The sequence below is a fragment of the Hypanus sabinus genome, chromosome 13, assembly GCF_030144855.1.
Source record: "Hypanus sabinus isolate sHypSab1 chromosome 13, sHypSab1.hap1, whole genome shotgun sequence".
Classification (NCBI taxonomy): domain Eukaryota; kingdom Metazoa; phylum Chordata; class Chondrichthyes; order Myliobatiformes; family Dasyatidae; genus Hypanus; species Hypanus sabinus.
Window position 1 is genome coordinate 18,176,854 of NC_082718.1, and position 27,133 is coordinate 18,203,986.

Below are 27,133 nucleotides of genomic sequence, written 5' to 3' on the forward strand. Positions count from 1 at the left end.
GAATGGTATTACTGCCATGGTTCAAACTCCCCTCCACGTTGCAAACCAACCTGACTAGGAAATGTATTTGTTTTATACCTGCATTTAAGGCCCTGCCCTGCAATAAGGCCCTATCCTTTCATTGTTAGTATATTGAAACTTTGTTTTCTCCAGCCAGGCGTATTGCAAGATGTCTTCAACACAAAGATTTTTTAAGGTGAACAAAAGTTGGTTTTACCAGTGAGGTCTGATCCCTTGAATTAAGTAAAACAAAAATCATGTTGTCATATGTTATTACATCTTACATTATAGGTTCCAACTGTAAACATTCTTTTTTTTTACAAGATGTGTTTCTTACTGCAGGGCATGAAGAACAAACCAAAGAAAACAGGCCATGTAAAGCCAGACCTCATAGATGTTGATCTTGTAAGGGGTAAATACATCTTTGTCTTAGAGAAAATGTGCTAGCTGTTAATATGTAAATATTTTGAACTCCTGTCTGGAAGTTGGATGGAAATATTCCCTATTGATATTTATTATATCAATCACATTTGAACATAAAATAGATAGGTCTGGGCAAAAGTGGATCAGTTAGTTGGAATGGGAAACAGTGATTGGAATTAAAATGGGTGACACCAGGGATTTTTATGGATGGAGTGAAGATGCTCAACAAAACAGTCCAGCAGTCATTGCTAGGTCTCACCAATGCAGAGGAGGCTACATTGGGAGCAAATGATCCCAAAAAAGTTTGCAGGTGAAGTGTTGCCTCACTTGGAAGGATGTTTTGGGGCACTGAATGGAGGTGAGGGAGGATGTGGATGGACAGGTGTAGCACTTCTTCTACTTGCAGGGTTAAGTGCCAGAAGGGAGATTAGTGGGGGGGGGGGGGGTTGTGAGGGGGATGAATAAACAAAGGAATCACAGGGGGAGAGATCCCTGTGGAAAGTGGAGAATAGGTATAAGTATAGTTGTGTTGGGTGGTAAGGTCTCATTGAAGATGGTGGAAGTTGTGGAAAATTCTGGGCTGGATGCAGAGGCTCATTGGGTCTTAGGTGAGAACAACAGGAATTCTATCCCCATTAAGGCAGCTGGAAGATGGGGTGAGAGCAGATGTCTGGGAAGTGGAGGAGTTGCTAGTGAGGGCAGCATCAATGGTAGAGGAAGGCAAACCCCGTCCTTTGAAGAAGGCGGATATCTCTGATATCTTGCCAAGATTTCTTGGTGGCCTATCATTTTAATTACAATCCCCATTCCCATTCCAAAATGTTGGTCCATAGTCTCCTCTACTGCCAAGATGAGGCCACTCTCAGACTGGAGGAGCAACACCTCATATTCCATCTGGGTAGCCTCCAACCTGATAGCATGAACATCAATGTCTTCAGTTTCTGGTGATTTTTTTCCCTCTCCCCCTTCCCTTTTCTTCAATTCCCCACTCTGGCCCATCTCTTACCTCTTCTCTGCTCACCTGCCTATCACATGCCTTACTGCTCCTCCTTCCCTTTCTCCTATGGTCCACTCTCCTCTGCTATCAGATTCCTTCTTCTCCAGCCCTTTGCCTTTTCCACTCATCACCTCCTGCTTCATGCTTCATTCCCCCACCTGGCTTCACCTACCACCTTCCAGCTTGTACTCCTTCCTCTTCTCCCCGCCTGTTTATTCCTGCTTCATCCCCCTTCCCCTTCAGTCCTAATGAAGGGCCTTGGTCCGAAACATCACCTGTTCATTTCCATAGAAGCTTTCTGACCTGCTGAGTTCCTCCAGCATTTTGTGTGTGCTGCTCTGGATTTCCAGCATCTGCAGAATCTCTTGTGTATTTAATAAATTAAATTCTCTTTAATCTGACACATTTAGAGAAACCAATTAATAAGGTCAGTTATTTTTAAATTTAAACCTAGTCTGGATTTATGACTCATTTATGATTCATTTTCCATAACTTTTGCTAAAATCATGCTGGTGTCACTTCTGCACTGTAAAACAGGTGTATGAAAAAACAAACTATAAGAGATAAGTATTAATGTTATTGATGTTGGTTTACAGTTTCTAATCAACTTGAACTTACTTGCCATTTACTTTGGAGCTGCTAAATTTTTCTCATAACTCACAAGTGACTTTTTGTGAGGGAGTAGAAGCAGTCTCCAGCAGTGCCAAATGCATAAGTAACATCATCACTCATTGTTCCATAAAAGAATACACAGACTAGCACATCAATTCTTCCATTTGCTAGAAGTCCAATACCTAGAGAAGTTTTATTTCTTTTACCAAGGAAACGGTTATTAAATTAGCTCCACTTCCAACAAATGATAAATGTATTTTCCAGTGGTAGTACATAACATATTGTTGGTTAGTGCAAGCAATTTGATTTGCCCCAAAGACAAGCAGCAGGAATCATAATTTTAATTGATAGAAATTACAAAGAATTTAAATCTCTATTTTATCCACATAAACACTCTCTTGCTCACTGCTATAAGCCATCTTAACAGCAAAAAATCACATTTTGTCTGATAACTTTTTATTTTGTTGTTAGCCATACCCAGTCATTCAAGTAAATGAGTTCTGCCTTAGGAGTTACCACCAATGTCATCCATAAGGAGACTGTACATCTTCCCTGTGGAATACGCGGGTTTTCTCCAGGTCCTTCAGTTTCCTCCCTTGATCCAAAGATGTACCAATTAGTAGGTTAATTGGTCATTGTAAATTATCCTGTAATTAGACTAGGGTTAAATCAGGGGATGCTGAGTGGTGCAGCTTAAAGGGCCGGATGGGCCTGTTCTGCGCTGATCTCTAAATAAATAAAATCTCTGGCATTTTACTAATTCCAGCATACTTTGACATTATTAGGTGCTCTTTTTGAAACACAATTATTCTCTGAACTGTGACTCATGACAATTGAGTTGTCTTGCTTCTTGAGGTCTGAATAGCTGGCTTTCACCCTATCTTTGGAGGCCTCCATACATGAAGTAAGTGCTGCACCTGAAGCTAACTGATCAAGTGATATGGGCCCAGTGTTCTACTCAATTACTGGACTCCACATTAGGTACAGCAGTGGAGTCCTGGCTTGCTGGTACTTCTCTCTGTTATGTGGGGGAAATCCCTTTTGGAATCCTACACCTGTCATGCCACGCATGGGATTGGCATTTCCCCTTCACTTCATTTGGGACAGCTGTCCTTAATGTCAGAAGAAAGAAAAGTAATTTCTGTTTTTATCTTTTTTCTTAACAGCTTCTTACTTTTAATTTTTTCACTTCCATCAGTAATAGGTTTTAAATTACTTCTTTTCATATCAGAAACCTAAATCTTTAAACTGAAGATATAGGGTTAAGCTGTCCCAGTGTTGTGTCTTCTGTTCATAAACCTTTGAGGTGCTCTTTGAATGGGAATGCCTTGGATGACTTTGGCTGAATCCTTGCTGTGTCCCACTTCCAGATGGGGACGGTCAGCCAAGTAAGAACAATAAGAGGAATGCAGCTAGATGGGGACAGTGGGGAGCAACTTTGAATGGTAGGCAAGGTCCTGTAAAATCTTGACCAATGTGATCCCTTGCTGTTATGTCAGAATAACAGAATCCATTCACAAAAAAATACTAGGAATATTCTGTTTTGTATTTTATTGCATACTTTCTGTTTTTCACTAGAGAATTATTGCTTGGGAGCTTGCAGAAGTGGAGGGTACTCACAAATTGGTGAAAAGTATATTGTCTCAGTCCATTGCTACTTGCAAGGCACCTTCTCATAATTTTCAATATATTAAAAACTTATGCAGTTAATTGTTACAGGCATGCTTTGTTAATTTTGAGGAATCTGTGCAGGTTTTCATTTATTTGCTTATTTATTAACTTCTTTTCTGAACCTGCAGGATCTGCTTTTGCTAAAGCAAAACCAGAAAGTCCCTGGACCTCATTAACGAGAAAAGGAATTGTGAGAGTTGTGTTCTTTCCATTCTTCTTCAAATGGTGGATTCAAGTGACCTCAAAATGCATCTTTTCCTGGCTGCTTATTTTATACCTCCTTCAAGGTGATTCATATGAAGAGAATGTGGGGAGAATATTTAAAAGATGATTAATGTAGGATTAGTGTAAAATGAGTGGTTGAAGGTCGGTGTTGGCTTGAGGCCTGTTTCCATGCTGTATCTCTCTATAACTGTGTATAATTTGCATACTGTGAGGAGAACATCAGTGGTGCAGTAGTTTTGATATGCCCAGCACAACCAGAAAGTTTTGTGTTCATTTTGGAATAAAACATTTATCTAATACTAAAGGCTTTCCAAAGCTAATTAGTTGTTTTTTTTGTAAAGTAATTTAAAGACATTTCAAATGATAATTCATTTTATTTTGTAATGAATATGAATGTAGCATATTTGAAATCTTGGATTCCTTCAATGGTGTAAATCCAGTAAGGTCTGACTAAGATCTTCCCAGGATACTTTTTTCTTTCATGGTATTTTTACTGTTGTGTTCTATGTATTGCAGCAACAGTGTTTGCATCAGTAATTTTGTCTGTACTAGAAAACAATTTTGCAGAGCACCCACCTCTTTTTTTTTGTGTGGATTTTTAAAAAATTAAACATTATAAGGCTGCTAGTCTGAATGTTAGTGAATGACACTGCACATATGGAAACAATGTGTTGAGCTGTTGTGGGTGTGGTGACATTGTGGTTAAATTACAGGACTAGCAGCCAATTCTATGTCATTGATCCAATAACACTCTATGGAAGCTATGAAGGTTAAATTCAAGTACTTCAATAAAGTTTCTTTTATAATAAAATAGTTAGCCTCAGTAATAGTAACCATGAAATTACAAGAAGACCCTAAGATTCATTATGAGAAATTTGTTGTCCTTGCCTAGTCTGGCCCACCTATGTTGCTGGTTCATTAACACGTTAAACTCTTAACAGCATCCTCAGTTTGTGGCAATAGCAGCTGAGTATGAATTCCAACATTGCCTATCCTGTCCATACCCTTTCAATGAAAAAAAAGATTGCCAAGCCAGCTGCAGGAAAGATCAATATATTTAGTTCAATTTCTCTGCACATTTTTCTCTTTCTTTCAGAGACTTTGTAGGATCTGCTCTCTATTAAGCCATTCCATGTCAAAGAACCTGAAATCAAGAAAAAAAGTTAAGCTTCTATTGTTCACTTTGACTTGCTGAAGGGTCTCAGCCGGAAATGTCAACTGTACTCTTTTCCATAGATGCTGCCTGGCCTGCAGAGTTCCTCCAGCATTTTGTGTGTGTTGCTTGAATTTCCAGCATCTGCAGATATCTTTTGTTTGTGATCATTTCGTAATTTTGGACCCTTCTGTCAGTTTTACAGAGGGAACTTCATTTGTCCTGGAAAAGTATTGATAAATCACTGTTTCCTTTTTCTCATCCGCTTCATATGCAGGAATTATATTTGCTTTAACAGTAAGGGCAGTTTTATCAACCCACACTTATACAAACATCCTTGTAAAAAAGCATTGGTGCTGCATCCACTGAATTTGATTCATGAGTTAACTACATTAGAGTATGAAAGTGATGCTAAGACACTAAATGGGCTGAATTGCCTACTTCATTTGCAATACCGAATTCTTTTAACAAATAAATTTATATGTGATTGTTACTTTATACTGATGCCATACCCATGTATCAAAATGTACATATCGGTGGTGAATTTATTTTGAAACACTTGTTTGGATGAAATGAATAACTGTCCGATTTAAAATTCCACAAGTAAATGGTATAATTCTTCTGTTTACAGTTACAGCAATCGTGTTGTTTTGCACATCTGAAGTTACACACAGTGTACCGTACACTGAAGTATTTGGGTCTATTTGGTTGATGTTACTGCTTGGAACAGTACATTGCCAGATTGTGTCAACGCATACACCCAAACCTGCAGCAAGTAGTGGGGGCAAACGAAGAAGGTAGCCTCTATTTTTGGAACATGTTTTTCACTTCAAAAATATTGAAATTGTGTTTTATGATATGTTAACATTTATGTTGTATTTAAGCTGTGATTATTGTTAATTTGTCTGAAAAGCAAATGGGCTCATGAGCCAAATACTATGATATTTAGTAACACAGAAAGAATGTGGCATGCACTGGTGCCAGAATTTTACTAGCCTATGCATTAGTTTTAATCAATGTGTTATGAAGATTAAAACAATGTAAGCTATATTACATCACAGATTGCAATGCCACCTGGGTGGTTACTTGAAATGTTTTGCTCAAATTTCATACAGATAGTTAATCTCATTTTGTAATATGACTCTTCTATTGTTGTTGGTTGCAGATTATTGCACCGAATCAGAAAGCGTCAGTAGGTTGACAATAATTTGAAATGGGTAAAATAGGATCTGGATTTATGATTGAGATTGGTAGTAAGTTCGAAGTAAAGAGATTGAGCTCGTAGTGCTTAGTTTCTTTCTGAAAAATAACTTTGCACACCTGTTATTCTCCTTTTGGAAAAACGTTGAGTAATCATTTCTTTCTTTAACTTGTAATTGCCACCACCTTTTAAAAGCATTCACAGGCAGGTAATAGTTGAAATTGGTGATGGTTTGGGTGGAGCAGAGTGGGGGGTGGGGTGGGGATGAACAATGTTACATTATGTTGTGTAATTCACTATCCCCACAGGTCAGAAAAACAATAAAGCAACCAATAGATCAAAGGCTGCTTAAAACCAGCTTCTTAAAATCCTTCTGTAAAACTATGTAAGGAACTAGAAATAGAGGTGAAGATGAAACTCAATAAAAAACCATTTTATTTTTTCAATTATTGCTACTAAAGTGGAAAAAAACTGTTTGGTAATATCACCTTAAGTCTTTCAAAGGAATCTCTGGTCAGAATCTAAAATTAATTTTTATGACTATTTAAATGAATAATATGAATGTGTGATTTAAAAACTGTATAGGAAGTATATGGTGGTAGGAGGGAGACGGTACTTTTAAATAGAAAGACATTTCATGCCAAGTTAAATAAAAGTTGTCTTTACTGAATTTATTTTTAAACTGAAGGCTTATTTTGCAGGTGTAAACAATCTATTTTGGTATAGTTATTTGCTTTTATAGCTGTACTAATTTGGCTATATTATTGAAATTTCTTTCAAGCTGGCTACTTGAGAGGGGGTATTTAAAAATATGACAAGGTGGTAGACTAGATCTACTCTATTTCACCCAAGCAATTACAAGTATAATCTGACTTACTGTTGTTAAATTAAAAATACTCTTGTTGGCTATGTTGCAGGATAGACTTTGTGAACAGAAGCCATCTTACCTAAAGAGAGCAAAGACCAACAAGCTGCTTAGCAATAAGTTATTGAATGCTAGCAGTGGGGACCTCAGACTGCGAGATAATTTAATCTCAATTCAAATTAAATTCAAATCTATTCAAGTCTGATTTGTACTACTTTAAAAAAACTATTTAAATCCCAAAAAGCCAGTAACAATCTATTTTTAGTCATCATTTGTAGACCTTTGTTAAAAATATTGTACAGATATAAATAATTTTATATATTTCAGTTCATAAATGCATTTTCTGTTAGTATATCTGATTTTTTTTATTGCAAAACAAAATGTGAGCTGAAAACCACCTTTGAAAACCAGAGTGTTCAATTCCAGAAAATCATTCTGTAGATTTTTGACATTTTTGTGGGCGCAACACCATTGTGACTGAATTAACTATAAAACGGTATTTTTAATCTTTCTTGTACAGGAAGTTGAGGAAAGCAGCTCATCTCGAAGTACACCGAGAAGGAGAGGGCTCTAGCACTACAGATAATACACTGGAGGTGCACCACCAGTTTGGCACAGGGACCAGTTATAATGTTGGTGAAATTTTCCGAAGCATTTGGAATGCTCTTTCTTTTCCAGGGTGTGTGTTAAAATTTTTCTCTGTGTCTTGGTCATTTATTGCATTTGTGTTTAATTAAATATTCATGTGCCTCAAAGCTTTGATAATGTTCTTCTTGTTTCATTAACATTTCTTTCTCTCGTCATTTGGCTCCAAATATTAGTGGGATGCAAATCAACTTGTATGAACTACAAATGTGGGGATTGTTTGCAACAATGCATACTTCTGATGATGGTCATGCTAGAAGAAGAATGCACTCGTCAGGGTTCAAGGAATTTCACCAGCATGTTGTTTGGGTTGAGATATTTTGGCTATAAAGAGAGATTGGATATGCTGAGGAACAATCTGATGTGAGATATTAAAAATTATCAAGGAGATAGATTGCGCGAAGCTTTTCCTCATAGCAGAGTTGTTACTAAAAGGCATATGTTCAAGTATTTAGAGGGAGTTTAAGAAAGAATTATTTTATCCAATAGAGTGAAACATGAAATTGTTTGATGGGATGATGGAAACAGGACATTAAGGAGTTGCTAGGTGAATACTTGAAATCCCAAAGAGTAGAAGGTGACAGGTTGGTACTTGGGAAATGGTATCAGTGCAGTTAGGTACTTAATGACTTGCCTGGCTGTGATGGGGCAAGGAGTCTGTTTTTGTGGTGGTTTCTTCTATGACCTTATTGACCTTTCCTGCTACTTCTCAAGGATTTGTATATTCACATTTCTCCGTTTCCCCCAAACAATTAAATATTCCCCAGTTATTGTATGTTCCCTTTTCATATTACGCCTCAACTGCATCTCAGCATTAAATTTTATTTGTAATTTTTACGCCTTTTAAATTTTATTGCTGTCCTCCACACCTGTCATCATTTTCATCACTTTCTCTGTCACACCATCTACTTTTAGAAGCAGAATCCGGTTTGCTGTCACTGACATAAGTCATGAAATTTTGTTTTTTTGTGGCAACAGGCATAACAGATTATTTTAAGTTACAATAATAAATACTGCAAAGGGGGAGTAGTGAGGTAATGGTTCATGAATTCATGGATTATTGAGATGGCAAATCTGATGGCAAAGGGGAAGAATTTGTTACTAAAATGTTAAGTGTTGGTCAGCAGCAGCAGGAAGTGGAGGGGTCCATTAACTCTAACATTTCCCACTCTTCTGTTCTCACCGCCTCCCACCACCTCAGCAACAGTTTCCTTATTCTTCTTCCATCCCTCCAGCCTTCACACACATCAAATCATTCTGTGCTATTTCTGTCAGCTCTGATGTGATCCCACCACCAGTCACATGTTCCTCTCCTGCTTCCTCTCTGCTTTCCACAGGAACCACTCTTCATGACTCCTTGATCTGCTCATCCCTCTCTGTCCTTCCTTGTTTTTCTATGCAACCACAGGTGGTGTAACTCCAGTTGCTTCTCCATTAGTACAACCTGGGGAGCTAAACAACCATTCCAACTGAGGCAGAGGCTCATCTGTGCCTCTCCCAACCTTGTCAACTGCATTTGGTGAGCATGATGTGAGCTGTCTACACTGGTGAAACCAAGCTTAGACTAGGCAACTGTTTTGCAGAGTGCCTGTGCTCTGGCTGCATTGACGATCTTCAGCTTCAATTTGCATGCCTTTTCACCTCTTCCTTCACACTCCAACACAGACCAGTCCTTTTGTATTGCTATAGAAAGCTACAAATTGGAAGAATGACATCTCATTCTGACAACCCAATGATATGAACCTAATTTTTTTCAATTCCATCAAATATATACCCCTAAGTTCTCTACCTACACAGACTCGTCTGTCCACCCAGTTTCTTTGCCTTCCCATCCCTCTCTCACCTGCTTCCATCTGCCCATTCTGTCTGTCATCTACCAACCTCAATCCTCTTGTTCCCCCTCACCCTCTTCAAACTGCTACCTACTAGAACCATAGAACCACTGAACAGAAAACAGGCTATTCGGCTCATCTAGTCTGCTGAAAATTTATTCCACTAGTCTCATTGACCTGCACTCAGTCCATAACCCTCCAGACCTCTCCCACCCATGTATCTGTCGAATTTATTCTTAAAACTTCAGAGTGCCCGCATTTACCACGTCAGATGGCAGCTCATTCCACACTCCCACCATTCTTTGAGTGAGGAAGTTCCCCCTAAACCTTTCCCCTTTCACCCTAAAGCCATGTCCTCTTATATTTATCTCTCCTAATCTAAATGGAAAGAGCCTACTCGCATTTACTCTGTCTATACCCCTCATAATTTTGTAAACCTCTATCAAATCCCCCCTCATTCTTCTACACTCCAAGGAATAAAGTCCTAACCTGTTCAATCTTTCCCTGTAACTCAACTCCTGAAGACCTGGCAACATCCTGGTAAATCTTCTCTGCACTCTAGCAAATTTTCCTTTTCCCTCTCAGTCCTTGTGCATGGTCTTGACCCAAATTGTCAACATACTTGTTATATAGAAGCTGTTTAATCTGCTGAGTTCTTCAGTGCTTTGTTTATTTTGTAATAAATTTCTATTCCTACCTATCAAGCAGTCCAATGAAATCCAACTATCTTGTTTTTTTGGTTGCACTTTAACCCAATAAGGAAGAAATGCTTTTCTTTGCATTAATAACACAGCCAACCAAAGTCCAATTTTAATTATGAAGCATTAAGTTTTCTTTACTTTTACCTTTTCAGATCAAAAAAGATCAAGCAATCAATTGACAAATCAACAGAGACCGATAATGGCTATGTTTCTCTGGATGGAAGAGTGGGTAACAAAAGCCGTGAAGATGGAAGATTACCTCATGATGCTCACTGTGAAGTAATTGGATCTGAAGAGTACAACTTGTCTAAAGGAGCAGGAAGAAATTCACATACTCCTCTAAGTCTTAAGGTAGGTACCTTGAATTAGACTGGTTAAATATGTTACGAACCCCGTAACTGGGTGACTTACCAGCAAAGATAGAGACGTCCGTTGAAGTCTGATGATACTATTTTTAATAGTATTTATTAGTAAAAATACACAAAAATAATATCAATGCAAATATACAGATAATATACGTAATCAATACTAAACCTAAAAGTGTGGGTATAATAATAATCAATAAGAAATAAGCTCTATCGTTGTCTAGGGGATAATGTATTGTCTGATGGAAATATAATGTTCACTGCAGTTCACACAAGCTGCCATCTTGTGGTTGTTGCTGTGTTGCAATTGTTGGAGAGAGAGAGAGAGAAAGAATGGGAACATTTACCGCTATGGGTTTTGCCAACCTTCTTTTATGATTTTGATCCGTCAGGTGTCTTGTTATCATGGCCGTTCAATTGTGTCCTCTCCTTTAGCTAAACCATTCTTCTGTGGTGAGCCGGCCACCCAGGCAAGGGAGGATGCCCACGAGCCCCCACCGGCTTTCGCTATAAACACTGTCACGGGATTTCTAGCGTTTCTCCTGGTGCGTCTAAGGGGTGTTCCCCAGACCCCTCTTTTATCCTCACTCACGGGGGGCTCAGATGTCAATCAGGTTGGGATGATGCAATCCCTCAACCAGACCACTCTGGTTGTCCCCTGATGGGTTTCAATGAATAGTACAGTACTCAATACACATTTCCTTCTCCAAGAGACAATAAGCAGTAATCAGTAGTTCCGTTCTGCTTAGGTCAGGAGACATTCCAAACCTTGTGTATTCTGTGTCTCCCTCTCTCATGATGTGTATCTCTCTCATTTCCTGGGTCTCAGACCCGAAATAATAGTGATCTTGCGATTCTCAAAAAGGAGGGGGCGTCTTTGTACCCTTCGGCCCCTCAGAGTTGCTCCACCTTCGTAACAAATCATTTACTTAAAGATGGCAGCACTGCATAGACCTGTAAACAGTTATGTTTTTTGTTTGCAAATTCAGGCAAGTATAAGCAAATACAAAAGTCCTGGAAGTCCACACTGCTTGTGCTGGCAACTGGACAGTTGAGATTGATACTGAATTCCTGATGCGGTGCATATTTCCATAATTTCTCATTGCTCATACTGGGAAATTTGCCTGCTGAATTAGTGCCAGGTTGGCTTTGAAGCAAGCCTGTGGATTTGAATGATGGGGAATGACTGCTAGAGGCAAGAAAAGGAATTTGCTTGTTGCACATTTTGATTTAATGGACTTAATTCATATGTGTTCTGTTTTGTTTTCCTTATTTATTAATAGGTTTGATTCTTTTTTTTAATGATTGTAAATATTATTGATTCAAACTCATTGTTGCCAGTAGGGTGAATAGCATGTCTTAGTCAGCTGACAAAGCATTTCTAGATGAGGTATGCTATGTATGAGTAAGGGACATGTTTTTGCTAATCAGGTCCGAGCAGGCTTTGGTGAGAAAGTTCAGTCCAGGAGGATATATTCAAGGTAAGAGTGGATTTAGCAGGCAGTCTGCAGTTTGTAGATATGGGCTAAATTATTGATTAGCACTTGCTAAATTTGAACAAAGCATTATCACTGCCCTACTAGGAATTATTTCTGATTGTAGTGTAAAATTGTACGTCATATGTACCTTTATCTCTAGCAGTAAGGATCTTCAAATGGTAAATGCAGTACAGAAAAGGGAATTATATTGATTAAAATAATATTAATCAGGAGTCTATTTCTAAGGTCAGCTTCCCTTGTCACAGACAGCTATTCCAGGCAACATTCCAGTGGATCTCTTCTGCATTCTCTCTATTACTATCTCATCCTTTCTATTGTGTTGAGTCATGAACTGTATGTAATACTTGGTGTCCATCTGACAAATGTTTTGTATGATTTGTATGTAGTATGACTTTCCAACTCTTATACTCAGTGTTTCAGACTATGAAGGCAGGCATACCACATGCTTTCTTCACTACTTGTCTCACCATTTTCAGGGAGATATGGACCTGCACCCCAAGGTTTCTCTTTACTCAGTGTTGTTAAGGTTCCGGCCATCTACACTGTATATTATCCTACCAGAATTTGACTTACCAAACCTCATTCTTGACTGGTTTAAATTTCCTCTGCCTCTGTTCCATCCAATTTTCCAGCTATTCTGTGTCTCGCTATATCCTTCGGCAACCTTTCGCATTCTACAAAACCCACCAATTTTCTGTCATTTGCAGACATGCTGATCAGACTTCCTACATTCTCACCATGTTATTTAGAGATTACAAATAGCAAAGGTCCCAGCAATGATCCCTGTGGTACACGAGCTGCAGACTTTCAGTCATAATAAACACTTATCCACTATCTATCATCAAGCCAATTTTGGATCTCTTTTCCCAAGGCACCAAGGATCCTTTGTCCCTGACTTTCTGGACCAGCCTATAATGTGGGACTTCGTCAAAAGCTCCAACATAAACATTAGTTATATCTTCAGCTAAGTACTACAACACAGTTAAATTACTGGCATCTTTTCAGCAATATAGAAAATTGCTTAAGTATGTTTTATCTACAGAAAGTAGGATATGTCTAATTTGGTTAGAGATAATGATTATTGAAGGCAGTTGTGGTTATTGGACAACTCTTATCTTAGCTGCTGGGCTTGCAGATTTTCCTAAGGGTAGTGGCTTGGCTTGAGTGATCATCAGTTTCTTTATCAGTGACCTACCATAAAATCAGAAAGGGTGTGATGTTTGATGGTGATTAGATGATGTTCAAACTATTTGCATAACTTAGAAAATGAAATTGCAAATGTCTGCCAGCAAGCATCAAGATCAGGCATAGGCTGATGATACAAGAGGCTGCAGATTTGGAAAAACACCAATATGGTGTAGGAACTCGACAAGTTGAGCAGTATCTGTTGGGGGGTGTGTGGGTGTGGATGAGATGTTGACAGTTTGGGTCAAAACCGGGCTGCTAATTGATAAATAAAATTTTATGTTACACAAAAATAGCCAATGAGCATCTCCAACAAGGTCAAACATAAGCCTTCCACTATTGGGTCTTCTGGTCTTCTGTCTCCAGCCCTGTTACACCATGTAAATCTACCAGGACAAGCTTTATAGATAATGTGACTTGTAGAGCAGATCTTAGGCCAGGAATCTGATGTTAAGTGATGCAGCTCATGGCTCTCCAGTGGAAGTGATGACAACAGAGTAGGAGACCACTAACTTGAGCAGAACAATCAGGAATGAGGCGGATTCACCTCCTTGATTTGAAGTTCCAGTGAGATCAGACTCCAGCTCCTAATCCTGGCCCAAGTTCCTGGAAAGGCCATTGCAAAGAAGTGGGCCTCCCAAATCTCCTGCCTTTAATACCTATGATGTGTTTGATGAGTTTTCAGCTAAATCACCAGAAAAGGTAACAAGTGCACGTAGTAGCCCTTAAATGGTCCCTCAAGGATTAAAGAGTTTTGAATTGGGTCTTATGTAGATGTGTTTCTGTGGCTAACTAGGATCCTCAGAAAATTAGTTAATTAAGCCCATCACCCCTACTCGACCAACAGCAGCTTGCCAGAGCCCTTTGTACTGGATCAGTCTCCTGCTGGTAGAAGGTTGATCAGTTCCATGGACCTGTGGCTTTCACCACACAACTTCATACACCTAGGCAAAGATTCTTCCTCGCCCAGGGATGAGGTCTTTGGAGCTTCTGATGGCGTTTCTGTAGCTCTGAGATTTTGCCAGTTGGGGTTGCTAGCCCCATGCCCAGCCCTCCTTGTTTTGCAGCCAGGCTTGGGATCATCCATGGTGGAGTTTGTTTGGGAAACTAGGTCCTTGTTGAATGGTTCCAGGACTTCATTGGCCTTTCTATGTCATAGGTCTGGAATGTGATGGTTAAATGGAGAGATAAAAAGGACGTCATAAAGAAATACAATAAACGTTTACATGTAACAGCTAGGGCAGGATCTGTTATAGTTAGAGGGTTGGAGGAATCCCAGTGGCAATAAGAACATCTAAACTTTCCAATATTGCTTGCTTAATTTGTATTCAGTTTTAACCAAACCATTTTGTAAAATTTTCTCTTACATTTCCAAGAATGATGATCAGTGGAGTGATTTTAATGCGAATATGCTGGGGTTACATGTTGCGTTTGCAGCAAAAAAGCAGTTTAGGGGTTTTTCTAATAAAGATAGATTTGAAGTTGGTTAAGATTTGACTTTGGAATTGGAGCATTGGAGTTTAGGTATGCGTTCCATTTCTGATGATCTTCTGCTTGTTCATGGTATACTGTTTTTGAGGCTACAGAGGTAATTGTTATACTAGGAGACCTTAATGGAGTGTCAAGAATGATTTGGTGGGATGTAAGGCGTTAAGTCTCAGTCAGAGAAAAGTAGACTGGTCAAGGAGATGTGGCGGGCAGGGATTAGTGATAGAAGTGATCAGGAACCTCTTGTAGGAAATCTGTTGTGTATGAACCCTGTATTGTGTAACTTATCATTTTGAAAGATGTTTACTTCAGTTTTTTCTCTAGATCATGATGAAACTCAATGCATAATACTTACAATTATGCAAATGATGAACTCTGCCAAGACTTTTTTTTATTGATCTGGTTTTATTCATTTCATTTTTAAACAGGAAGCAGCTAAAGCAGCTGTAAATGTATCAGATGATGTTTCAAGTGATGAAGATGGAGAAGGTGGATTCCAATCATTCCCACAGCGTCGCAGTGGTGAACGAATTTCAAGTGACTGTGTGTTACGGAACAGAAAATCTCACCAATACAAAAGACACTACATTACTGAGGTTAGAATCTAGAGTTTTTAAAATACTCTTAAAACCTGTGACGCCCTGAAGTTTTGTTATTATACTATGGTTCAAGTACAATAAGCAACAATGGCATTGTTGTCAAAACCTATTTGAACCTGAAACTCATCAGGGTTTCTTTTACTGTGTCTACCACTAGAATTGTCTGCGAATGGCAGGCAGATGGCATTTTATTATTTTAAATTGGCTTCAGTGGTAAATGCATTATTTTAGTTCTTTAGATAGCGTGTGCCAAGGGCATTTCTTAAACATTTCTGATATAGATTTTTATATTCACTTGAATGTCAAACCTCCATTAAGAGCTGTTGCTGGCAGAGTTAAGAGCTGTTGAATGATTTTGATGCTTGTATTAAATGGCATGATACATATGACTTCAGATCAAAATTTGACTTTTTCTAGGAGACTGTTAAATCTGCCACAAGTTGCAGTTCACGAAGTTCACGACAAGATTCAGAAAGCACACGGCATGAATCAGAAACTGAAGATGTTTTATGGGAAGACCTACTGCAATGTGCGGAATGCCGTACTTCCTGCACCAGTGAGACTGAAGGAGATAATGCCCACTTGAATTCCTCTGGGAAAAAGGAATACCGCGATGATCCATTTCACCTGGTTTGTTTCAGCACTTTTTCCTTTTTGAAAAGAAATAGTGTTACATATTTTTAATTGATTGAATTGTTTAGATTAACCAAAGAATTGTTCTAAAGTCTGCACTTACAAAATTGCATCCTGACAATTCTTTCAGTTTAGATAATTAATCTTGATTCCAGTTTCTCATGCTCATCATAAAAGCTGGCTTCTATAGGCTATCTGCACTATCAAAACTAAAACTTCCAAGGCAATCTGAGTGTATAATTTGTTCTATATTTATGAAGTACTTCCATAACAGTTGACTGAACAAGTTATTCATCACATTTCTGAAAAACGTAGAGGTGGTGCTGAATAATCTGAGAAATAAAACCAGAAATTCTAAACATACTCAGCAGGTCAGGAAGCATCTGTGGAGAGACAAATATGTTGACTTTTCATTCTCTACTGTCTGAACTGTTGAGTGTCTCCAGAGCACCAGGGTAGCGTAGTGGTTACTGCCACACTGTTACAGCTCAAGGCGTCAGAGTTTGGAGTTCAATTCTGATGTTACCTGTAAGGAATTCATATGTTCTTCACATTTCAAAGATGTACCGGTTAGTAGGTTAATTGGTCATTGTAAATTGTGCTGTGATTAGGCTAGGGTTAAACACGTGGGTTGCTGGGTGGTGTGGCTCCTTGGGCCAGAAGGGCCTGTTCCACGCTGTATCTTTAAATAAAAAGCAATTAGTGTTTCTTTCAGATTTTTAACATCTGCATTATTTTATTTTTGGATTAACAGTTTAGTTGAATACAAGATTTGAATGTATGTGTATTTGAAGAATATTGAAGTCCCATGATTTGAAGAGCAGACTGTGACATTCATACCTTCTGTATTCTCTGCTATACTTCATCTAATTAAACAGAATTTTGCTGTTATGATCACTGGATTTGATTTGAAAAGCTTGCATGTATTTAACCTATCTATACCTCTCATAATTTTACATACGTCTATTAGAATTCCCTTTATTCTCCTGAGGTCCAGGGAATAAAGTCTGAACTTCAGAACTCAAATCCTCAAGTCCTGGCAACGTCCTTGTAAATTTTCTCTGCATTGTTTCAATCTTATCGATATCTTTCCTGTAGGTAGACAAATGGCTCTGCGCTGCTGATTTACACCAATGTGACCAATTAACCTACTAACGTGTACATCTTTTGAACGTAGGAAACTGAAGCACCAAGAGAAAACCCACACGGTCATGGGGAGAATAAGCAAGCTCCTTACAGACAGTGGCGGGGATTGAACCAGGGATGCTGTCACTATACTAGTATTTATGCTAATTGCTATGCTCCATGCCTGCCTTACTGCACACAATACTCTAAATGCTGCCTCACCAACATCTTGTACAACTTCAACATACCAACTCTTGTACTCAATGCCCTGATTTATGAAGGCCAATATGCCAAAAGCTCTCTTTACAACCTTTTCTACCTGTAATGCCACTTTGAAGGAATTACAGATCTGTATTTTTAGGTCCCTTTGTTGTACTGCATAGCTCAGTGTCCTACCATTCCCTGTGTAAGTCCTGCTCTGGTTTCCTTCATCAACTTTCTCAAAGAAACTTTATAAAATTGGTTAGACACAACCAGCTACAAGCAAAGGCATGTTGACTATCCCTAATCAGGCCCTGTCTTTTAGAATACGTTCTAATAATTTATGCACAACAGACGTTGGGTTCACAGGCCTATAATTCCCTGGCTTATTTTTAGAGCCTTTCTTGAACAATGGAACATTATCTATCCCCCAGTCCTCCGAAACTTGACATATGGCTAAGGGTGTTTGAGGTCCAAGGTGTTGGAAGGGAATAAGTGATGTTTAATCAAAAACAACTTAATGTTTTGAAAATGTATGTTGCTTTACTAGTATCTATCCTTTATCCAGAATCATTTGCCATGGCTTCATAGTTCCAGTATAAGCTTGGAAAGAGTAAGTGCAATTGTCTGGGAATGCAACGAATGCAAGAAAGCGGATATGTCTGTGATGGAAATCAGTGGCATGATCATGAAAAGAGTGAGTACGTGACTTTAAGCAGGAGAAAAAATCCTTTGAACTGTATTGCCAGTATTATGTAATAATTATAAATGAAATATAATTTATGTAATAAATAGCTTTGATTGTCCTTGCTAGAAAATTGAAATAACAGAAAATGAGAAGAATGCATGGCTTTGGCTAACATTTATCAGGTGTAGGAATTTTATTGTGTAATTGGTACTGATGCTCAAGTGAGCTTAAAATCTTTTTTATCATCCTGATTTTGTATGATTCGCAGTGAATGATTCCATAGTTTGTTTATTTATAACAATATTGTTTAAACATTTGCAGGTTAACAGCTATAAGCAAGGAATTGGTTACCAGCTCTTTGGAAACGTTGTTTCTCTGGTTCTTGCCATCACTCCAGTTTTGTTCAGACTCTTTCAGCAGAAGGATATCGAGCAACTAGCATCACTCTCTGCTGCTGAACTCTTTTTTATTGCGTTTGGTTCAAATGTAAATCAAACTGTTATCATGGTCGCCTTAAGCTTTGTGGTGCGTGTGTGCCTCATGTGGATCTTTTTCTTTATGTTGTGTGTAGCTGAGAGAACATATAAACAGGTAAGCAGAGTAATTTCAACTTCTTTTCTTATCATTATGATTCTTGCTTGAATTAGCTTGTATTTCCCAGTTGCTCAAATATATTAGAGCATCAGTTTTGATTAAGTTATTCTGATCGTATTTTGCTGTGCTTGATGAGAAATGGGGGGAAAGAAAGTGAATCTGAGCCCAGAGAGAAGTGACAGCTGTTATGGATAGATCGATACTTTATTGATCCCAAAGGAAATTACAGTGTCTCAGTAGCATTACAAGTGCACAGCTATACAAATATACAAATATTAGAAGAGGAGGAAGAAAGAATAAAAAATAAGTTACCTTAAACAGTCTTAACAGGAGGGGACCATCACTTCCCTAGCTGTAGGTTGACTCATTATAGAGCTGAATGGCCGAGGGTAAGAATGACCTCATATAGTGCTCTTTGGAGCAGTGCAGTTGTCTGTGTCTATAAAGTGCTCCTCTGTTCAGCCAAGGTGGCATACAGACGGTGAGAAACATTGTTCAGATTTGCCAGGGCTTTCCGCAGAATCCCTTGTTCTACCACAGGATCCAGTGTGTTCAGCTTGACTCTTATAACAGAACCAGCCTTTCTAATCTGTGGCATCACGCATATTAGTGCCATTGCCCCAGCACGCCACTACGTAGGAGATTGTACTGGCTACAACAGACTGGTAGAATATGTGAAGGAGAGGCCTGCGTTACTCCAAAGGACCTCGGTCTCCTCATGAAGTAGACTTTGGCCCTCCTTGGGCACAGCCTGTGTACACAGTGTTGGTGCTCCACTCAAGTCTGTCATCCAGGCGCACCCCCAGGTACTTGTACGTCCTCACCACATCCATGTCCTCACCAATCCAATTCCTGTGTATTATCTGCTGTGATGCAGAGGTTCTGGGTTCTAGTCCTTGTTAAGTGAGCTTTCTACAAAATCTAAGTTCCATGGGTATCTATATAAAGAAATAACTTCCACTTTTGTTCAAATACTTTCTATAGAAAGATAATCGCACAATTACTGTAGTTTCACTGTTTGCTTTTGAACTCTTTATTGCATTTGGTTCAAATGTGAATCAAATTGTTATAGTAACCTTAACCTTTGTAATATGCGTGTGCCTTGTGCATCTTTTTTTATGCTGTGAGAACATATAAAAATGGCTGTGGATCTCATCCTAAAAGTGAATGTGTAGAATTACCGTAAATTCCGGACTATAAGCCGCTACTTTTTTCCCACGCTTTGAACACTGTGGCAACACTGCGGCCTATACTACGGTGCAGCTAATGCATGTTTTTTTTTCATGCCGCCAAAAACATTTTGCCTCGTAACAGTAGACCAATAAAATTGATGAGTAGTTCACAGAGGTCCAATGAAATTGTACGATAAATTAAGCGCACTTTCACAATTAAATTATTGTAAATCAGTCATTTGTACTCGCCCTCATCAACATGGAAAACACTCGAAGAAAAGCATATGATGCAGCTTTTAAGTTAAAGGCGATCAATCTGGCGGTTGAAGAAGGAAATCGAGCTGCTGCACGTAATCTTGGCATAAATGAATCGATGTTGAGACGGTGGAGACGCTAGCGTGAAGAACTGAGTCAATGCAAAAAGACGACAAAAGCTTTCAGAGATAATCATAGCAGATGGCCCGAACTTGAAAACTTTCTTGAAGACTGGGTTAACACACAGAGAGCAGGTGGCCGCGGTGTTTCCACCGTGCAGATCAGACTGAAGGCTAAAGCAATCGCCACCAAAATGAAAATCGAAGATTTTAGAGGTGGGCCATCGTGGTGTTTTAGATTTATGAGACGAAAAGGTCTGTCCGTCAGGGTACGCACGACTCTGTGTCAGCAGCTCCTTCATTCAAACAAAGATAGCGGAGAATTCCATCGGGCCAGATGATATCATAAATATGGATGAAGTACCTTTGACGTTTGACCTGCCTCTCACTCGGATTGTTAATAAAAAAGGTGACTCGTTCATCACACTGAAAACAAGTGGCCATGAGAGAACGCATTTTACTTGTGTTCTGAGCTGCACAGCATCCGGACTAAAGCTTCCACCGATGGTGATTTTTAAGCGGCTGACAATGAAAGTTCAGTGAACTTACAAGTTGAGTACAAACTCAATTCCAGCTGTGATTCCTGGGGGCACCACGAAGTATTTGCAGCCACTGGACATCAGCGTGAACCGGGCATTTAAAGTGGCGCTGTGCGTTGAGTGGGAGGCTTGGATGACGAGCGGCGAGAAATCCTTTACCAAAACAGGACGCATGCGAAGAGCATCTTTAACTCAAGTCTGCCAGTGGATCCTAAATGCGTGGAGCCGTGTCACAACATCCACCATCACCAACGGGTTTCGAAAGGCTGGACTGCTGCGTGATGAAGAGGACCGCGTGCGCTCAAGTGAGAGCGACAACGAAGAGACTGAAGTGAGTGACGAGATCCTGAGGTTGTTCAATTCGGACACTGAAGAAGAGAACTTTGATGGTTTTAGTGCGCAGGAGGAAGATGAAGAAGGCGATCAATAACTTTTCCTGGTAGGCTGCAGTATATATATTTTTTTTACCAGTCGTTAGGAGATATTGGAATGTTGTTCGTGCACTGTTCAGTAAAAAAGTATACGCAACTTAATTTGTGTTACCGATACGTATGTATATTTAAAAGTAGCTGTGTTACAGGCACTGTTCGAAAAAAAGCATTTGCAATATGTATTTGTTTATGTTACCATACGGATTTAATTAAAAGTTAAAAAATCCTCACGTGTAATATCTTTCTGTGTAAATATCTCATATTACAACGTGGGACACCTGCGGCTTAAAATCCGGTGCGGCCTGTACAAGTACAAAATTGATTTTCTTTCTAAAATTAGAGCGTGCGGCTTTTAATCAGGTGCGCTCTGTAGTCCGGATTCTACGGTAAATAAACAGTGGATTCCAGTTAAATGGGCCATTTGATAATTGGGGCAACCGCTTATTTGAGACAACTATAAACAGCATAACTGATCGATAAAATAACCGGGATTCCCTTTGTTTATTTGGGACACTCTGCCCCTTAATTGGGACAGGAGACTTGCATAACAGTTTTGAGTAAACAGCATTGAGCTTTCAGGCTTGGAAATACCAGAAATGCCAGGAGTGAAAATGAACTAATCACACTACTTCAACAAATTATGAACAACAAAAATTTGAATATATTGACAATCATCTTGTATGTTACAATAAAAATGAAGATTTGAGAATGCAACTGTCAATAGTGTTGTATCAAAACACTAAGGTGAGAAATATGAAGATGAGTAAAGTGATGAACATGACACATCCAAAATTGAGCTAGTGATTACGCAGGATGTTGGGAAATTTATTGTTGGGTTACAACACTACTTCATGCAGAAAGCCATGAAGTCAATCCATTATCTGCACTAGGTGCCTGCTCTGATTATATTCACTCACAGTTAATTAAAAGAACACTGTAGCGTACTCTGAATGAATTCCTTCATTAATAACTCCTTAGGAACTAATACACAGTTCTATAGTACTGTAATGGCATTGATAGGGCTCTAGTTTGTTCTGTATTTTGTTTAGGTACATAATCTGTTACTCAGTTAAAACAGTAGTTTGTCTTTTTTTTAAATACTTTTTTAACTGTTTCCATGAAAGCTCTGCTCATTCGGGCAGCCGCATAATTGGTCCAAAATATTCGGGTCCTGATGTGTCCCAGTTAACCGAAATCCACTGTATTGTTGTAAACCAGTATTCTTCTCTTGATAGCTTGAGTATTGTTTTAAGATTTTTAAAAGAGAGGTCTAAAGAGATAGCTACCTTTTTTGTTTATGCTAATTTGAATTGATTTTTGCTATTTGCATACTTAACATATGCTAATAAGATTCAAAGGATATTCTATTTTAACATGTTTGCTTAAGAAATCCTGGACAATTCTGTTTTGGTGTTGATTGTGTTCTTTCGCATTTTTCTAGATACCTATCTGGAAGGATAGAAAATTGCTTATACTTTTCAATTCCTTCCACCTCTGTTGTGAAACTTATCCTTCAAGGAACAGTTAAACAGCTTGCCTTTTGTTTCATAGAGATTGCTATTTGCCAAACTCTTTGGCCATTTAACCTCAGCAAGACGGGCCAGAAAATCTGAAGTTCCACATTTTCGTCTCAAGAAGGTGCAAAATATAAAAATCTGGCTTTCATTACGTTCATATCTCAAGGTAACTTTGATTTGTTGTCACATTCTGAGTCCAAATGCATCTGTCGAATTTGCTATTTTCCATTGTAATTCTATCTGGGAGTCTGTGGGGTAACTGAAAACAGAGATTAGAGGTTAGCTTATCTCTTGGCCCTGTCAGAGACTCTACTTCAGGAATTTCCACTTTCCTGGCATAAAAGGGAATGAGTTGGAAGCTTCATAGAGAATGAAATAAAAGATTCAAAAAGATAAAAGTCTGTAAGATTGGAGTCATAGAAAAGTACAGCACAGAAACAGGCCTTTCAGCCCTTTTAGACCATGCCGGGCCATTTAAACTGCCTTGTCCCATTGACCTGCACACAGATCACAGCCATCTATACCCCTACTGTCCATGCACCTATCCAAACTTCTCTCAGATGTTGAAATCGAGGTTGCATGCACCACTTGTGCTGGCAGCTTGTTCCACACTCTGATGACCCCCAAGTGGAGAAGTTTTCCCTCATGTTCTGCTTAAAATTTTCACCTTTCACCCTTAACCCATGACCGCTAGTTGTAGTCTACCCAAATTCAGTGGAAAAACCATGCATTGCAATTATCTGTACCCCCTCATAATTTTCTATATCTCTATCAAATCTCCCCTCAATCTTCAGTGTTCCAAGGAATAAGGTCCTACATATTCAATCTTTCCTTATAATATAGGTCCACCAATTCTGAGAACAGCCTTATAAATTTTCTCTTTTACTCTTTAAACATTAATTACTTCTTTCCTTCATTAATCACTTCAGGTAGGTGACCAAAACTGCACACAATATTCCAAGTTAGGCCTCATCAGTGTCCTATGCAACTTCAACGTAACATTCCATCTCCTGTACTCAATACTTTGACTTATGAAGGCCAATATTACAAAAGCTTTCTTCATGCCCTTATCTATCTGTGATGCTACTTTCAACAAATTATGGACCTGTATTCCCAGATCACTTTGTTCTACCACATTCATCAGTGCCCTTCCGTTCACTGTTTAAGACTTACCCTGGCTGGTCCTACTGAAGTGCAACACCTCACACTTGTCCGCATTAAATTCCATCTGCCATTTTTCAGCCCTTTTTTCCAGCTGGTCCGAATACTGCTATAACCTCTGATACAAGTTCTTCGCTATCCACTACACTGCCAGTCTTGGTGTTATGCACAAATTTGCTGATTCAGTTTACCATATTATCACCCAGATCATTTATATAGATGACAAACAACAAATAGACCCAGCACCATTCCTGTGGCACACCACTAGTCTCAGGCCTCCAGTCAGAGAAGCAACCCTCTGCTACCAGTCTCTGGCTTCACCAGTGAAGTCAGTGTCTAATCCAGTTTACTACCTCATCTTGAATGGCAATCGACTGAACCTTCTTGACCAACCTCCCATGTGGTATCTTGTCAAGTGCCATTCTAAAGTCTGTAGACTGCTTCGTCTTCATCAACTTTTATGGTAACTTCCTCAAAAATCTATAAGATCGGTTAGACATGACCTACAATACATAAGCCCAAGCTGGTTATCCCTAATCAGTCCCTGTCTCTCCAAGTACTCATATGTACTTAAAATACCTACCAAAACCTTTCCCACTTCTAATGTCAGGCTCAATGGCCTATAATTCCCTGGTTTGTTTTCACATCCTTTCATAAACAGTGGAACAACATTAGCCACCCTCCTAATCACTGATACCTCACCTGTCGCTAAGGATGATTTAAATAACTCTGCTAGGGCCCTGGCAATTTCTGCACTTGCCTCCCACAGGGTCAGAGGGAACACTTTGTCAGGCCTGGGGATTTATCCACCCTAATTTGCCTCAAGACAGCAAACACCTCCTCCTCTGTAATATGTGTAAAGCTCATGATCTCGCTGCTGCTTTGCTTCAATTCTCTAGGCCCTGTGTCTGTCTTCTGAGTAAATACAGATGCAAAAATTTAAGAGCTCACCCATCTCTTTTGGCTCCACACATAGATTACCATTCTCATCTTCTAGAGGACCAATTTTGTCCTTTGCAATCCTTTTGCAATTAACATATCTGTAGGACCTCTTAGGGTTCTCCTTCACCTTGTCTCCTAGGGCAATGTCATGCCTTCTTTTAGCCATCTTGATTTCCTCACGTGTTCTCAGCATTTCTTGTACTCCCAAGTACCTCATTTGTTCCTACTTGCCTATACGTCCTTTTTTTTCTTAACCAAGGCCTCAATATCTCTTGAAAACCAAAGTTCCACAAACCTGTTTCCTTTACCTTTTATTCTGATAGCCATATACATGTTTCACTTTTGAAGGCCTCGCATTTAGCAAGTACACCTTTGCCAAAAAACAGCCTGTTCCAATCCACACTTGCCAGATCATTTCTGATACCATCAGAATTGGCCTTTCTCCTATTTAGAATCACAACCTGTGGACCAGACCTATTCTTTTCCATATTTACTTTGAAACCAAGAGCATAATGATCATTAGATGCAAGCATTGCCCTGCACAAACTTCTTTCACATGCACTGTCATTGGACTTCTATGGACTGATTAAGGACATATTCCTGAACACATTTAATAAACTATCTCATTTAGTCTTTTTACGGTACGGGAGTCCTAGTCAATATGTGGAAAGTTAAAATCACCTACTATAACAACCTTATGTTTCTTGCACCAGTCTGTAATCTCTCTGCAAACCTGTTCCTCTAAATCACGTGGACTGTTGAGTGATCTATAATATAGCCCCATTAACATGATCATACCTTTCTTATTCCTCAGTTCCACCCATAAAGCTTCACTAGACGAGTTCTCCAGTCTGTCTTGACTGAGAACTGCCATGTTATTTTCTTGACTGGTAAAACACCACCATACCTTCTTTAATTCCTTCTGCTCTGTTGCGTCTAAAATAACAGAACCCCAGAATATTGAGCTGCCAGTCCTGCCCCTCTTGCAACCAAGTCTCACTATTGGCTACATTATTGTAACATAATTCCATGTGTTGATCTATGCCCTGAGCTCATCTGCCTTTCCTACAATATGTCCTGCATTGAAATATATGCAGCTCAGAGCATTAGTTGCATCATTCTCGACCTTTTGGTTCTTAACTTTGTCCGAGGTCTTAACAAATCTATCTCCACGACCTCTCCGCTATCTGTTCCTATCCCCTGCAACTCTAGTTTAAACCCCACCCCGGCGCAGCACTAGCAAACTTTCCAACTAAGATATTAGTACTCCTCCAGTTCAGGTGCAAACTGTCTTTTCTGTACATGTCCTGCATTCCCTAGCCGAGAGCCAAATGCTTCAAAATGTCAAAGCCGTCTCCTCTTCACCAACTCCTTAGCCGTGTGTTTAACTTTATGATCTTCTTATTTCTGGCCTCACTAGCATGTGGCATGGGTGGTAATCCTGAGATCACAACCCTGGAGGTCCTGTCCTATAACTTTAGCACCATTCTTCCTTCCTATGTCAATAATACTTACTCTGAACCACAACTTCACCCTCCCACTTCAGGATGCTGAGGATTTGATTGAAGCTGTCCAGGACGCTGACACCCAGGAGGCAACGTATGTCTGGGAATCTCGTTCTCGTGCCCAGAAGCCCTTTCTGTTCCCCTATTACAACTTGCCTTTTCTATCCCCTTTCCTTTTGAGTCACAGAGTCAGACTCAGTGCCAGACACCTGTCCACTTCGTTTTTACTATGCTTGGTTATCCTGCACAATACAGGCAGTCCCCGGGTTACATATGAGTTCCGTTTCCGAGTCCGTCTTTAAGTCGGATTTGTACGTAAGTCAGTACAAGTACATCCAGTATTATTTAGCATCAGTTAGTCAAACGTTTGTCTTAGTATATAGTATACATTTTACCTTTCTATGCATATAAAACACTTAAGAAACATATGTATTCCAATAATTAAACCACTGCGTTGCTTAATAGTAATTGTAGCTTTCATCGGGGTAGGGCGTTTCACATGCTCCATTATTCTCACTTTATCCATTATCCTTTAAAATTGTTCCGATCGTTGACCGACTGTAACCTAACACTTTTCCAATGACCGATGGAGTTTCACCTCTTTCCAAACGTTTTATTATTTCCACTTTATTTTCAATTGCGATTGCTTCCCGTCAATGGAACAGAAACACTATGGGCGGTGGGTCCCGACCTGCGCCGCCTCCCAAGGTCCGCTGGGTCCTAAGGACCACAGTACTAATTTCCCTGGGTGCTAAACTGCACTGCACTGAGACAGGTTAAATGGGGCAAG

At 39.3% G+C, this 27,133-nt stretch overlaps 1 protein-coding gene across 4 annotated transcripts in view; it reads left to right on the forward strand.

Moving 5' to 3' along the window:
• Positions 1–27,133, forward strand: part of LOC132403684 (protein PHTF2-like) — a 91,442-nt gene that overhangs the window by 44,223 nt on the left and 20,086 nt on the right. For 3 of the 4 annotated variants that reach the window (XM_059987245.1, XM_059987247.1, XM_059987246.1), the window contains 10 exons: positions 343–412; positions 3,832–3,990; positions 5,713–5,878; positions 7,668–7,826; positions 10,478–10,676; positions 15,291–15,458; positions 15,879–16,091; positions 17,989–18,117; positions 18,430–18,699; positions 22,770–22,901. In XM_059987245.1, coding sequence (XP_059843228.1) covers positions 343–412; positions 3,832–3,990; positions 5,713–5,878; positions 7,668–7,826; positions 10,478–10,676; positions 15,291–15,458; positions 15,879–16,091; positions 17,989–18,117; positions 18,430–18,699; positions 22,770–22,901 — 1,665 coding nt within the window. The remainder of the gene's footprint in view (positions 1–342; positions 413–3,831; positions 3,991–5,712; positions 5,879–7,667; positions 7,827–10,477; positions 10,677–15,290; positions 15,459–15,878; positions 16,092–17,988; positions 18,118–18,429; positions 18,700–22,769; positions 22,902–27,133) is intronic. The other variant, XM_059987248.1, reaches the window with a different exon arrangement.